Here is a 16,518-nt window from a genome sequence, read left to right on the forward strand (position 1 = left end):
ATCTTGCCTGAATTGAAAGAAAAGATTGTTTTTATGCTCCATCTTTGTCACAGGAGCGTCCAAAGAGCGCTGTGTTTCCTGCAGAGGTGAAGTCGAAGATGAGTGTGGAGGAGCAGAATGAGCGACTCCGCCGCAACCAGAGCAGCTCTGTGCGGGACAAGAGGCGGAGTCTAAACCTCCCAGGCGGCCAGGCTCCAGCCAACTACAAAGTGGTATGATCAAATATGTGCATATACTTCCAGCTACATAATCTTTCAGATGACAGTTGTAGACAACTAAGAAGCTTTAATTAACTTTGTGCACACTTAACTTAGTGTGTCAGGGCACGAGTTAATAAGTTCACCTGTCACCTGATTGACAGAATTTGCCTTCACAAGCTCAGAGTCAGAGTAGTTAGTCAAATTAGAAAAAGGAAAATAAACTCACACTGATGGAATTTGTGAAACTTACTCTTTCCATTTCTGTCAGTATTCAGTGTCCATAAATCCACTTAGAAATTACACAAAAAGGCACTCATGGTTTGTCTCATAATCATCACATCCAGGCGTATTCTTCAGTAACAAAGTAACACAGGTGACTATTGTCTATATCATGGGTTAAAACACAAACAACTAAGATGAAGACAGCTTTAAAGTTGATAGTGAGACTTTTGGCCATGTCAATCCTCAATAATATTTGAATAAGATCATCACACAGAGGTAGCAATGAAAATGCCAATAAAGCACAACTGAACTGAAAAGGGCTGCAATGCAGGGGACCTTAACAGTCTAAATTGGGGGTAGGAAAAGGAACAATCCCCACCACCCTGTTTTTGAACAGGTTTGAGCTCGTGGATGATTTGATAGTATCTGTATTTGTGTGTGTGTGGACAGATTCGTAGGCGACTGACAGCTCACGAGATTGACATCAAAGACTTGGAGGCAGCGGTTCGAGGCCAGGGTCAGGAGTCCCCTTGGGAAGAAATTGCTCGCCTGAGACGGTCACAGGTTGAACCAGAACACTATGACCTGGACATCAGCAAAGAGGTGAGACCAATTCTGTTGATGGCCCTGAGACATTTTCTTACATCATATAATTCATCTACTGTCTGTCTATGTGCATGTGTCACAGCTCAGTAAGGACTCAAATGGATGGCTGTGGCTCAGGGGGTAGAGCAGGTTGCCCGTTAATTGGGAAATCAGCAGTTCAATCACCTGTTCCAGGCTGCATGTCGAAGTGTCCTTGGGCAAGATACTGAACCCTGAATTGGTGTAAAAGTGTATTTGTGTCCATGTTTCTTTATGTGCATCATGTTTATTGTAGCTGATGGCTCCTGACAAGGTTGTGATCCCAGAGCGCTACCTGGACGTGGAGGATAACATTCCTCTGAGCCCAGAGGAACAGAAGGAGAAGCAGAAGAAACTGGAACGGATCAAGACACTCATTGCCAAATCAAAGTGGGTGTTGATAGATTTTTATTAGTATTGTAATAATGAATACATACCTGTTTTCAGACACTGTGGCACGGTTTACATTAGGCTGCATTCTGTGACCAGCTTGTGCCATTGTAATGCCATGGTTAATTACATGGTACAAAACTGTGGCCTATGTTACATATGGAATAGCTCCTTGTCTTTGCACTCCTCTGCCTTCCTCTATTCTGCGTCTTACCCTAAAAAAAATCTGTACTTTGACAGTTTTATTCCTTTTTATTTCACAGATTTTTCCTGTATTTTTGAAATACATGAAAATTTTAAAAAATTACAAAAATAAACTGGCCCTGCGATGGACTGGCGACCTGTCCAGGGTGTACCCTGCCTTTCACCCAAAGTCAGCTGGGATAGGCTCCAGCCCCAACGACCCTGTACACAGGATAAGCGGTTGATGATGGATGGATGGACAAAAATAAACTGGAAATTTACATGTCTAATGTAAAATAACATGAAAAACCTCTAGCTGTGAATAACCATAACATTTCTGTTATCTTAAGGAAACCTTTTGGGTTTTTCACATAAACAAACTGTTACAATACATTCAGGAATTTCCCGTATTTTCACAAATATTATTTTTCTTATTTAAAAGAAAAAAAGGGTTACATTTAAGTTTAATACTGTAAAAACATTTCTTAAACTTGGTACAATTAGTAACAGTTAACCTTAACATTTGTTCTGTAACTTGACATAGATTTTCTTGTTAATTGACAAATATCTCCTTTAATTATGGATATTTGGAAAATAAAAACATTAAATAAATTTAGTGTCTACAAGTGTCTACTGTCGAAACACAGTTTTGATCATTGAAAACAGCCATAATTACTGTAATTTCACAGCTTTTGACTTTTATTATAATTCTTAGATTACATGTTAGATTAACATAGTATATAATTGCCCCAAACGCCTGATGTCAGCTGGGATTGGCTCCAGCCCCCCCTGTACGCAGGATAAGCGGTTGACGATGGATGGATGAATGGATAATTGCCCCAAAGTGGAAAAATTACAGAAAGGTAATATCTAATTTATTGTTAAATGACAGGTCTTCACACCTTTTAATGGGGTTAAAAAAGAAAACTTCCTATAAAATTACAGGTTTGTGATGAAAAATTAATTTTAATGCAATTTTACAGATACTTCAATTGAAGAGTTTTAGCTATAGGTGTATTATCAAAACCTAAAACAAACATATTTAAATCCTGTTTTTTCATAATTAAAATTTTCCACATGTTATCCTTTTCCTTATCCTGTTCCATTTATCCTATAACAGAGACCAGAAACCCATTTTGCGTTATATTGTACTAGGGTTATTTGTGACAGACTTCCTTAAATTTAGGAAACTCAGACATTTACCTGACACTTTTATCCAAAGTGACTTACAATTGAGGTTGCACAATGGGACACAATGGGGAATTGAACCCGGGTCTCTCACACCAAAGGCATGTGTCTTATCCATTGCACCATCACCACCCCACAGACCTTTTAATGTACCACCACAATACAAATTCCCACATCTGATACTATTTATAGACCATTTATTTAGTTCCATCCTCACAACAAATAAGCCACACAAGTCAAACATTTCAGTGTAAAGAATTGTTCTCCTGAAACTAAAGTAGTTTAGTTTTTATTTACCTTACTGACGATATTTTCGGATCATTAGAAACCCAATTGGTTCAACATAAAGAATATTTTGGACACTTTTAGACACAGCTCCAAGATTAAAGTGCAATCTGAATGTAAAGTAATTGGAAAATATTTCTTAAAATGCTGGCATTTTGCTTTGATAGGACTGTGCAGAGACATGAAAGGCAAAGGAGAGGGGAAAATGGTTGTTTTACATACAGTGAACTTAATGCACAATCCAAAGACTTCTTCCCTGGTTTCAATATGATATTTTATGACTTTCTAAAGCCAGTTTTTGTATCTGGTACGGCATACGGCTGTATGTGTTTCTCTGTGCTGTGCATCCTTGTTCCTTTTCTGTCCTTTAGTTCTGCCCCAGGAGTGCTACAGCTGATTGCGGAATTAGGTCCACCTGGCCTTGCAAGGCAGTGCACAACTGTGTGCACAGGAGTTGGGGAAGTCCAAAATTTCTAAATTAAGTTGGTATACAAAAAAGATGCTAATATATGCAAGTAGAAAGAGCGAATGTGAAGTTTTTCTTTGCAGTCCAAATGAATCCATTTGTTTGCAAGTTTTTGGTATGCAAGCCAAAAGTCCATTTTCAGATTCGACTGACTTTGCACAACAACACCTCTGGATGACCTAAAAAACCCACCTGGGCTCTTAGCTCAATTGGAAAACATAAACAACGGCAAACAAAATCAACAGTATATCTTTCCAAGGTCTGCAAGACATTAAATAAGTTTCCCTTAATAATTGGTATGGTGACCAAATTCTGGAAATGTTAGTTAGCACACAGAATTGGGGAAGAATTCAAGTCTGGTGGCTACATGGCTGCAAGAATGACAGAGCAGATAACCACTCCCCCTCCACCACCAGCTCTTCCATTATGCGTGAGCAATAAGCAAAAGGCAGATGATCTACACTAGCTTGCAGCTGCATCCAAGCCTTACATCACCAAGTGCAATGCAAAGCATCAGATACATGTGGAGGTGTTTTTCAGGGGTTGGCCCCTTAATTCCTGTGAAAGGAACTGTAAATGCTTCAGCATACCAAAACATTTTGGACAATTTCATGCTCCCAACTTTGTGGAAGCAGTTGTAATGGTCCCTTCCTGTTCCAACATGAGTGCGCACCAGTGCACAAAGCAAGGTCCATAAAGACATGGATGAGCGAGTTTGGTGTGGAGAACTTGACTGGTCTGCACAGTCCTGACCCCAACCCGATAGAACACCTTTGGGATGAATTAGAGTGGAGACTGCCTGCCAGGCCATCTCATCCAACATCTTTCCCTGACCTCACAAATGCGCTTCTAGAAGAATGGTCCAAGAACGGTCCAAAAGTCCAATGTACACACACACTGCAGATTACCTGTTTTAGAACAGTATTTTGACGTTTTTTAAAGGAAAATCTAGTATTTGTATCATTTCTTTTTTTTTTTTTTTTACAATATATTGATTACATTAACAAGATTTTTATGTGAAATTATATAATAAAACTCAATTAAAAGCAGCACTCTACTATAAATTTTAAGCCTGATTATTTGTATTATAGCAGTTTTCAACTATATTTAAAAGTTATTTAATTGTTTTTACAGGTGTATATGTTCTTAAATAAACAATAAAAGCCACAAAAATTGCACAAGATTTTATGTAAAATTAAAGTAACAGACTGTATTGTCATTATGGAATATTACCGTATTTTTACGAGTTGGTTATTAACTGTTATTTTAAGGTATTTTTCTGGCGCCCCAGCTGCCGGAATATTTCCATTCTTTTACAAGTTGGTTATTTACTGTTATTTTATGGTATTTTTCTGGCGCCCCAGCTGCCGGAATATTTCTGTTTTTTCACAATTTTTTTTTTTTTAACAGTGTACCATGGATTCTAATTCCTCTTCCTCGAGTTGGCAGTTCCCCTGTTAATTGTTTACCTGGCCTGGTTCCTTCATGTTCAGGAAGTGTAGTGACTCTATTGTGGTGAAGTTCTATAAATATGCATGTAAAGTATGGTTCTGTTACTTTTAAATTGCAGAGGATCCAAGAAGGTTGTCCACTTCTTCATTACTGCTCTTTTAAAGAAATATTAAAAAAACAGAATCCAATGTTTCCTTATATGCAGATGACATTATATTTGTCAAATGTAGCACAATCACTATTTATGACAAACAAAACCACCGCCTTCTTCCTTTGTCTTTGCGTCTCCTTTCATCTACCCACTGTCAGTTTGCAGAATGTGGTTCCTCTCCTGGACGGCCCAGTGGAGGGTGGAGCTCAAGCCAGCTCCCAACAGCAATTGCAAGAGCAGGAGAAGCGAATTGAGATCTCCTGTGCTCTGGCTGCGGAGGCTTCTCGTCGCAGCCGCCTTCTCTCCGGTGAGCACTCTCTCCGTCCGGCTGCCACTATCGCCGCGTCACTAACCCTCTCGCACTAACTTGCTCACCATGATCACACGACACAGGACATTACTTACTCCCAACACTACATAGTACATGTGTCTGCCCATACCTCCGTAATTCACCCAACTCACCTCTGAAATTGAATGCTGATCTTCGGGTGTCGTTTAAGAAGAATTTTGTGTGGTAAATGTAACCTGTCGAGATATCTTTACAGGAAAACACTTCTAACATCATATATCATTTTTAGAAAATGTATAGCTGGAAGGTGTGGCTTTTTAATTGATTTACTGTTGAAAATTCTGGCTTTTATAGGTCATTTTGGTGGTTGCTGTAGCATTAATCTGCATTCACTGTTACCACCAATAACAACTAATTCGCCAAATGAACCAGGACTGGAACTTTAATGTCAAAACATTGGTCACTTGTCTCCAAATTATTTCAAACAGCAGTGTGTAGAAAGGCACATAAGGTCATTATGCATTAAATCCTTGTGCAAATAAAGTTTCAAACAGTCAATGAGGATAGCCTGGCCAAGGATAAGAAAGCCCAAGACTACGGGAAAGGGAAGAAGTCAAGTAAGTAACATGCATTAATAGGAACAGAATGCATACAGATTGACTGAGAGAGGTGAAGAGAGTAGCTCAGTGCATAATGGAAAGTCCCCCAGCAGTCTAGGCCTATAGCAGCATAACTAAGGGATGGTTCAGGACTGAGCCAGCCCTAACTATAAGCTTCATCAAAGAGGAAAGTCTTGAGCCTACTCTTAAATTTCAAAACTGTCAAAATAAGTTGTAAAAAAAAAAAAATACAGTATATACCATTTCGTTACATACATCTTGAAGTCATGGTGTCATCAGGCATCATTTGTTAATGCATGTTCCCATAATCATCTACAAAACATCTGTACAGTATGTACAATAACAGAAGCAGTTTGTTTTGCTCTCACGTGCCTTTGTGTTTAATAGAACTGTATTAATGCACCCTGATGCATGTATGTCATAAGATACATTACAGCAATTTTGTAACACATACAGACACCCCGCCTTTTTGTCTAGCACCATTATCAGGTCCAAATAGTCTTCCTTATTCCTGCAACACTATTCCTATTTCCATCAGTCTCAGCAGCACTTGTGTGATACCTTTTGTAGTGTCTCAGGTCAACTCATAGTTCAGCAAGTGCTGAAGACTTGAGGGGAGTCACACATGCACAATCTGGACACATATTCAGAGGATACACGATGATCCAGGGAAGGCAGAATTAACAGTTTTTTTTACCCTGAATGTCCACAGATGTCTGTATTGTTACAGTTACACCTCTGAATGCACAGGAGCCCATCCTCTTCACCTGCTTCTCTCACCGTACTTCTCCCTGATTGGTTCACTCATTGTTTTTCTTTCCATTTTCCCCCATTTTCACTCCTCCGGCCTCCTTCCATCTCATTCCAGCCCAGTGCGTTCCACCCACCTCCCCGACCAACCTGGCCCCTCCCCCATCCTCTGCTGACTTCCCCAACTCCGCCCACACCATGAAGGTGTGAGTCATACAAGGTGAGTCTCCGTTCACCACACCAAGCCCACCAGTCCCCTCCTTCCCCTTCCCTGTTTAGACCCTCTGCTCACTTCACTCTGATTCCCCTGATTTCAGGTTCATGATGTGATACATTAAACATTTGAACGATAACGTTTTGAATAGTAGTGTTCATGTTAAAAGTTTAAGTGCTCAATATAACCCTCAAACTTACCTAGATTCCATTGATCAAAAACTTCAGGCCAATTTCATAAAAGAGTTATTTCCATCAATTTTGTCTGCAGGAGGCAATAGAGAATACAGGAATGAACTACCTGCTTGGATTTATAAATTTGTCTGTCTAAGCATCATTTTGACTGAGCTTGAAGGTCCATTCTCAAAACTCTCAACACAAAGTCCGACTTGTTCCAATACTCACATTACAACTCCATACACTGAGGTAGGCTAATAGATGTGCTGTAGCTGCCAAAGTTTCAGACAACAAATAAGTTTAACCTTGTGTCAAGTAGATACCACCCATTGTAGAAGAATGTGTTGAGGAACAGAAGCTAAAATTTGCCCTGCTGTAGCAGTGATCACAAAAACATCATTCCTCAAATGGCTTCGAATTTATTAACCATGATAGCAAACAGTAATTGGTACCTAGTGACACACAGCTAACCTGCGATTATCTTTCTCTGCCTTTGTCTGTAGCTCAAGCACTGGCTGCTATCAAGTTTGATGGAGCATCTTTCTGAGGATTGGACTAACTTAAGAATGAAAATGGCCACAGACAAATTACTGTATTTTCTTTAGCACCTAAACTACAACAAAAGCATGGCAAGCTATCGAAGGAGGTTCCTAGGAGGCATGAGCAAAAAGACTTGTACTCATGTTCATCCAACTTATGACAGTCTCCCACTATGTGTGCCCTGTGGCACAAAGGAAGGCTCCAGACCACTTACCAGCTTCATGGTGTGTAATCTTTCTGTATCATTTAGCTCAGGACATAGTCTACAAAGTAGAGATTCCTGATGAACTATGTTGGTGATGAGATGTTTTACACTCACAATGACAAAATGTGACCTGAGGTTCCCTGTTGGTAACTTTACAAGGGAACACTGCATATGCAAGGCCCACACTGCAGATGAACAAGGGAAAGTACAGTTGAACGTCACTTAGTCGACTACTACAAAGAGTCTCATTGAAACCCACAGAGAGGTGTTGCACATTCTTCTGGACATTAAAAGGCAAAGGAGGAAGTTCATTTCATCTAATTCCCATATCAACTTAGAAAAACCACCGAGCGAGGAGTGGGAGTTAAAGACTGACATATTCTTACATTTTGACAACTGACCAAAACAAGAGCGAAGCCTCTCATCCTTTGTAAAAAGTTGAGGACTCTCCTTCTAAACTCACTGTGATGCCTGTTTCACCCAGACCCCCATCCTCTACACTGCTCCCACCCTATCAACCACATCTGCTGTCAGTTACACTCATATGCAACCATAAGCGTACATTTGATTGGGTCAAACATAATGTCACACCAAATACGCAAGCACACAGAGTTTGTTGGGATGCAGAGCCAAAGATGAAGAGTGGAAACCATGACCCATCTTACAAAGCTGCTAAACCTGGTGTCCTCATCCTCTCCAATAAGTTGCTTGAGGGTCTTGTAGGATGGTAGCGTAAAGTCCCTGATATACTCCAAAATGGATAGTTCTGTACATACCACATCAGGTGTTTCAGGACGCAGGCATGCTCTGCATGCTTACAGAGTTTGTGTGGTCATACATTGGACTGTGCGGTTAGGTGGAAAGTAAATAATTTAGGTTGTACTCTTTTCCACATCAGAAGAGCCATGTTCGTAGCCACTACCTGCTGTCAATGCTTCAATGCCCTTGGTCATAGAGGTCAGTATTTTGGGGGTCAAAATTGAATTTAGGTGAACTTTTGCTACAAGAGCAGCTAGGACCCAATCGGCTACTCTTCATTGAAAATAATGACCTTGCTCTGTGCTGCGCTGACTTTACTAGCTAGGGTAGAAGCCAGTCAGATTGCAAGCTTTTTTAGTTAAATTTTGAGAATATGGCAGTTTTGTTAGAAACTAAGACAGACACGTTTGCTGTGTTGGACTCACAATCTGTATGTTTCAGTTCAGTCTAAAAGGATTGAACCACAGCTGGCAGACAGGACCTAATGTTGTGGGTCAAACAGCATAATACAGAGCAAAACACCAGCAGGGGTATATACACACTTGGGTATACCATGTGTATTTCAACTTTTACAATAGCTGATTTTAAGAAACAGCAGGCTGTGACACAATCTTCTGCCCTAGATTTAAAGAAGCGTCCATCCGAGGCAAAAACAAAGTCTAAAAGGAGAGACAGAAAGAAGCCTTTTTCTGGGTAGTGTGGCTAGCTCCAACATCCTGAAAGGTCACCTCACCACCAACTGCTGTGTACAGCTCCTGCATCTGGTTCAAACAAGCTTCATCTAGAATTCCCCCAGTGATTGTCTAAACATATGAATAGTATGTTGGAAATGCGATTATAAATGGAATGTTGTATGTGGAAAGTGAAAATAGAAGTGACCTTAGAAGAGTAACTCTGCTAGAAAAACACGTATCTGTGTAATCAGGAGTCAGCTAATGGTGGAATTATATACTGGAGAATAGTGTAATGTAACATATCCCACCAACATTTCATCCAGTCATGCAGTGCCATACTGTAAGTCTGAAACCTGTCTGTGTTTTATATGTTTTGATGAATGGACATATTAATGACATGGGTTACAAAGGAGCTTGGATCTAGTGGAAATGCAATGATTGATGGTACAAATGGAACATTTAAAAGTGGAACTCCAAAATGGCCAATAATAACTATTACATTTTGAAATAAATTAAGTAAACAATACATTTGTTTTTATAATTTAACTTTGGAGAAACCTAAATGCATAAATGAGCCAAATATTGTGAAGTAACACAAAAAATATCAACTCATTATTGTGATACGTTATGTAATTATTAGGGCCCGAGCACGACCGTGTGAGGTCCCTATTGAATTTGTTAAGATTATATATAATTTTTTTTTTTTTTTTTTTTTTTTTTTCTGCAAAGTAAGCTCCATTTTGGGGACCTGAGCATACTCGAAAACTCACCAAACTTTGCACACATGTCAGGACTGGTGAAAAATTTCATATTTTATGGGTTTTGCGCATGAGCGTGGCAAAATGACTCGCTAGCACCACCTAGAAAATTGGAAAAAATTAGCCCCTCGTTCACGTTCAACCTACATGCACGAAATTTTCTGGGGACATGTATCATATCAAGACGCACAAAAAAGCCTCAAGAACCCATACCCTAAAGTCAACAGGAAGTCGGCCATTTTGAATTTTACGCACTCCGTACTTTAACGAACTCCTCCTAGGGATTTAGTCCGACCGACTTCAAATTTCTGCTGTGCCTTCTAAAGGCATTGAAGATGAAAAGTTGTGCTATTTGCGAATTTTCGTCAATGGGCGTGTCCGTGGCGTGGCGTCAAAGATCAAGTCTTCGCCATGACACAGGAAGTTGTTGTAACTTCAGTGTACATGCTCACATCTGAACCAAACTTTACGTGCTTGATAACTCTCCCACCCCGAAGACATCTACACGCCAATACCGATTTATATTCATAGCGGCAAGTGCTATGTAGCTCCACATAGGGGACACAGGAAGTGACATATAGCACCTTCATGCGGCGTCGGAACCGCGTAGCAAATTCACAGCCGCACCGGCAGAGCTCCAGAATGTGCAACTTGGCCGGCTCACACCCGGACGCGCTACAAGTGCGAGGGCCCGCCCAACGCTGCTTGCAGCTTTAATTCTTATTTTGTTTTAAAACAAATCACATGATTTGCATTATAAAGAAGCCACTTGAAATTCGGGACTTGTTCAAATTTGCTCCAAAATAATATTTTCTTCTTACAGGATATAAAACACTTGTTTTGTCCATGCCTCTTCATTGCACTGTCCTACAGATCTGAATGCTGTGACCACATACACACCTCCCCTTTGTTATGACTATATTCTGTATGCTTTTTTGGCCCTTACACACTTCAATGTTCAAGTGACCTGTCTTTGTAGAAAGTCTGTCCATACTCAAGAGATTCAGAGACAATATGTTACAGAAAATGAGATTGTGTGTGGAAAGCAGTTATCGGCTCTTAATACGCAAAAACTAAACAAGGATTTATGAAAATACTTCTATTTTTTCTTGTTTTACGTTTTTTAGAAAGGGAATACAATTCAAAAGAGGCAGTACATATTTTTTTAGATGCATTGATATTCGATGACAAGTTGACAGGTTCAATTTTTACACTCAATTACGTTTCACAAAGAAGACTTGTTTTTATTTTATTGCTCTTGAGGATTGTTTGAAGGAGCATAACATAGATATTTTTGGATTACTTGGAATCTGATGTGTTAAGAAGTGACAGCCAAAAGATGGTGTCCAATATTTGATACTAGATGTAGCATTTGTGGATGATTATATACATTTGTCAATGTCTAAAATATTTTGGATTTCAGTTACTGTATATCCTACTATCACATGTAACCATTGCTTCTTTGGGGAAATTAGACAAACTGCTTGAACTATGCAAATGATAAAAAAAGAGACATAATATGCTTGCTTTCAGAAAACCTTGCAATAAAGTGAATGTATACAAATAATCTGTTTCTCTAGATGCTTCTAAATTCATCACAGTATTTTGTATGATAAAACATGTCTCGCTGCCTGGAATGATATATTCACTGCTGTTATTTTAATCCACTTGTTGATGATGAAGTTCACTGCCAAAAAGACTACTGAGGTTAACTGTCCAGTCATGACATTACCAACAGGCTTCCTGATGATATTCTACAGTCTTTGTTATATCAAACTGTATGTCTGAATGAATAAAATGCAAAAACAAAGACAGACTGGATTATTTCACATCAGATCTTAGACGAGGAAATTGACAGTCAATCATTTATTGAAGACAAGTTGTATTGTGACACCATCATTTACTACTTACAAACTATCATGCACAGATCAAATCAAGATTTAACATATACCATGAAACACATGCATTGAGACTTATTCCTCTACTGAAAAGAAATCTACTTAAAAAAGATGCTCTTAATGTATACATGTGTATGTAATATATGAAGAGCAGGGAGCAGATTGTAAACACAGGAAATGTGTGATTTGTGTGAAAGTTAATTTAAGTTGAGCTGCTGCTGACAGAATGCTTCCCAAAGGCGCACAAAACACTAGAGACAAAATACAAAATATTGGTCTGACCTGTTACGGACATTTTTTTTTGTGATGTCATCGAGTTCCCAGATCCCAGAGAGTAAAGTGTCATTATCACCAATGACAGCCAAAATTACAACAATTACAATACCAAATTTGTGATACTGATCCTTTGACCTTGTACCATGCTTTGTTCCTCTTTAGGGATGCTGGATATCTATCAAAGACTTCTATTAGAACAAAAGATACATGATTATGAACATGCAGTTTCATTACGTGAAAAACTAATCTGTGTACAGTGCATACAAGTGTTCACCTGTAGCTTTCCCTTCTAAGTCTGAAAATATTACGTCAAAATTCATTACAAAAGGTATACACAGTAATTATAAAAAAAATTAAAAATATATATTTGGGCATGTCGGTCTTATCCTCTAAAAGCGTGTGTGGGGGGGGGTCCGATCTCATCCTCTAAAAACAGATGTTGGGAGTGGGAGTGGGTTTGGGAGTGGTTTTAGCAGTCAGTTGTGTATATAACAGGATAGTTTTTGACATAGTATACATCTGGCTGAGAGCGTGGAACGGCATGACTGAACGATTTTTGGGTGAATCCGCATCGGACAGAGCTATCTTTGTGCAGAACAACAGCGCCATCTTTGCTGCATCACAATCATGGACACCACAGGTATTCAAGTGGGAGTAATGACTCCACTTTTTGGTCCTGAGAATAAGGAAGATAAACAACAAACAATACCACTGACAACCCCGTAGACATGTTGGGGGCGACGATACAATTGTTCTAATTAAAAGTATATGTTTTGCACAGGTACGAGGACATGTGCAGCAGGTGTGGGTCTATCAAGCAGGCCTAAATATTTTCCATTACAGGATGACAATATCGATAACTCATGGGTGGATGACTTTGGCAAAGAGCTGGGGAAAAGAAATTTAACATTTTTCATTCCTGAAGAAAAATCAGAAGAGGTCGAGAGCAGGGAGAAGCCGTTTACAGGAGCCTGTTTGGACACTCTGGACTGTTGTGATAAGGACACATCACCTAACACTACTGTTTGCAGTATTATAGAGGTAACCGTAGCTTATTATTTACATGACATACTGCAGCAAAAAGCTAAACAAACATGTGTACTGCGCTTATACAGATGAGTGGAGCAGAAAACAATCTTGCAGATCCTCAAAAGTACATACTACGTAGTCTTGGGGTCGTACCGATGTGTGAGTGCAGAATTCGGGATATTGCAGCTGGTGCACTAAAGATTTGGTTGAGGAACCCGTTTCTCATTGCTTCGCTTAAACGGGTGGTTAGAGTGGAGGACAGTGTGAGCACAGTAGTTAAGCAATCTTTGGACATCTGGAAGGGGGAAAAACACTAAAAACAATGGGGAATGTGTCTAGTCTACTGACCTATGTCAAAGAGATACATCGTGTATAAGATGAGAGCACTGTTGTGTGAAGCTGTTAATGCGATATGTGACACAGATAGGATACTATGTTGTTCTAGATTTTAAAAACAGACAATGACCTCAGGATGGTATACCATGATACAAATGACTGCAGATAAATATGCACATGTGAAATCTACTCTACTCGATGCAGCAAATTTTTTTCCTGTGAATGATAATGAATATCAAATGAGTCGTGTGTTTTGTTTTTGTACTTTCAGTATTGATTTCTGTGTTTTAATGCAACATGTTGATGTTGCTGATGTGATGTATTGCTTAACTGAGTAGGTGCTTGTATTGATTTTCTGAAAAGTGTATACTTGTAATCCTCACTGACGGATATATCTTTGGAAATAAAATACTTGAACACAGACATTGAAGGGTCAGTCTTTCATGAGAAAGATCATGGAGGAGGTGATGAGAAATATATACTATGCGACAGACAATGTAGGGGGTTACAGAGGCAAGCAAAAACTTCAAAAGGCCATATTTGACAGTACTGGAGTTCAGTGTGCAGATTCAGAAAACTGGCTCATGAAGCAAGATGCCTCTACTCTTCACAAGACAGCTCAGGTGCATTTTAAGAGAAATAAGGTTTTAGTGAATACAATAGATTGGCAATTCCAGCTAGATCTAGTTGACATGTCCGTTTATTCTGCAGAAAATGATGGGGTACGCTATTTATTAACATGTATAGACTTGTTTTCAAAATATGTATGGGTACGTTGTTTAAGAAACAAGAGTGGTAAATGCGTCGCAGCATCCTTTAAAAATATTTTAGCTGACGGTATAATACCGCATAAAAAACAGACGAGGGAAAAGAGTTCTTAGACAAAGATTTTGAAGCATTAATAAAAATTAATAGTATCATTCACTTTTCCACACCAAATGAGACTAAGGCATCCGTAGTAGAGAGTTTTAACAGACTATGAAATCTAAAATGTGGCATTATTTAACAGCCAATAATTCTAAACGATACGTAGAAGTACTGCAGGACCTGTTCAGCTCCTACAATCAGAGTCATCATCGCAGTATTAAAATGAAACCGACTGATGTAACAAAAGACAATGAAGATATCATATTTAACAACTTGTATAAACAAAAGATAAAAGAGTAATTTGTTTTAAATATAATGTGGGAGCGATACTGTAAGAATTTCAAAACTACGTGGCCTTTTTAAAAAAAGGTTATGAGCAAAATTATACTGACGAATATTTTACTGTAAAGGAATGCGTGTCAAGGGATCCTCCCGCATCACCCGCCATTTGGTGTACACTGTTTTTCAGTTCAAAAGCCTTTTTATTCCTTACAAGATCGATCAGTGTGTCTGGAGTGACAACGGATGCATTGTAAGAAGTTAATGTTATGCCTTTGCATTTTAGCTCTGCTTTGTTTTCCAATGTGCGGTAAGCATAACATTTTGGCCCACCAGAGACAAACACCACAATATAGTCATTTCCACCAGTGTCTCCATTAATCTCATCAGTGAGATCACCTAAATATGCCTAGATATTCACCTTGGAAGATGTTATTTTTAGAAATGTTTTTAGTTTTAGGAGACCGTGCCAATCTATGGCACCATTGCACAAGAGCAACATCATCAGTTACAAATGCAAATTGTCTGACGTCGTACTGGTTGCTAAACATGTAACGGACAAAGACTTCAGGCTCAGTCACTAGTTCACAGTTAGCCTGGTTTTCACGCATGGGAAAACGACCCCACAGGGAGTTAAGAAGCAATTTGTTGAGGTCTCTCACAGCCTTGTTGACAGCTATTCTTTCTGGGTTCAGACAAATTCCTTCTTTGTCAAAGTAGTCTTGAATGTACTTTGCTCTGGATTCTTCATCATTTGCAAAACTGGGGTAACCCGAGGCCTCCTGTTTTCTCTGTAAGAATGTTTTTACATAATCTTTGAAATGATTGTCACTTTTACCATCAAAATGCCACATTTCATCAATTTTGGTTACCACCTAGCCTTTTTCAACTGCCTTTTGCAGCTCAAAACTGACCCAAGTTCCTGAGAGAGCCCTCTCAGGATCAGAGTGGCAGCAGTCACTGGTCTGATTTTGATTCTGGCTACACGTTCTGCATAAGGGAAACATTAGTTTACTGTTACAACGAACAGGTAGCACAGGGTGGTATAGACCTCTAGGGGGCAGAACTGTACATTTTATCAGACCAGAATACTTTTCAATCGGTTCAAAGTTGGATAGCATTTACGGGCTTGCACAGTTGGATACAGCGATGTGAAGTCATAAGTGTATTTTCTCCCCCTCAGCAGCTTGTACGCATTTGTGCATCCCCCAAAATAGGGCGTCTCTGGGGTTGAGTCTGGCAGGGGCTTCATAAGTTTTCAAAAAGTCCCATTCACATTCCCACAACACCCTGACATGAAGCTTGTGTGTCTGTTTAAGGGCCAGTATTTTAGCAGTAAATTGCCTGTGGAGAACCCCAAATGAAACATCGTTTACCATGTTTTTATGTCCTGGACTGTGGCACATGGACACCTGTGCCAGAAACACCCGGCAAATTCATAGGCTGTGCGGGTACCATTCTTTTGTATAATGTGGTCATAAGGGATATTCCCTAATTTGAGCCGCAACCCTCCTCCCCTGCACTCTTTTAAGGCCACTGTAACAACAATGTCCAATTCGTCGTCAGATCTCATTCTGGAATTACTTCCATAATTTGTTCAACTTCGTTCAGAAATGTAGATGTGTTATAGTCGTCAGCAGCATTTAGAACACAACATGCTGTCAGGATTCGTGTGTGGTGAAGCAGG

General features: G+C 39.4%; 1 protein-coding gene across 1 annotated transcript in view; it reads left to right on the forward strand.

The window, feature by feature from the left end:
• The window catches only part of plekha6 (pleckstrin homology domain containing, family A member 6), a 117,729-nt gene extending 107,636 nt beyond the window's left edge, over nt 1-10,093 (forward strand). The window contains exons 23-28 of the mRNA XM_046075724.1: nt 54-212; nt 873-1,025; nt 1,303-1,436; nt 5,320-5,468; nt 6,939-7,040; nt 7,714-10,093. Coding sequence (XP_045931680.1) covers nt 54-212; nt 873-1,025; nt 1,303-1,436; nt 5,320-5,468; nt 6,939-7,030 — 687 coding nt within the window. The 3' untranslated portion in view covers nt 7,031-7,040; nt 7,714-10,093. The remainder of the gene's footprint in view (nt 1-53; nt 213-872; nt 1,026-1,302; nt 1,437-5,319; nt 5,469-6,938; nt 7,041-7,713) is intronic.
• Nucleotides 10,094-16,518: the final 6,425 nt, after the last annotated feature.

Source organism: Micropterus dolomieu, linkage group LG18, assembly GCF_021292245.1.
Source record: "Micropterus dolomieu isolate WLL.071019.BEF.003 ecotype Adirondacks linkage group LG18, ASM2129224v1, whole genome shotgun sequence".
In the NCBI taxonomy this organism is placed as follows: domain Eukaryota; kingdom Metazoa; phylum Chordata; class Actinopteri; order Centrarchiformes; family Centrarchidae; genus Micropterus; species Micropterus dolomieu.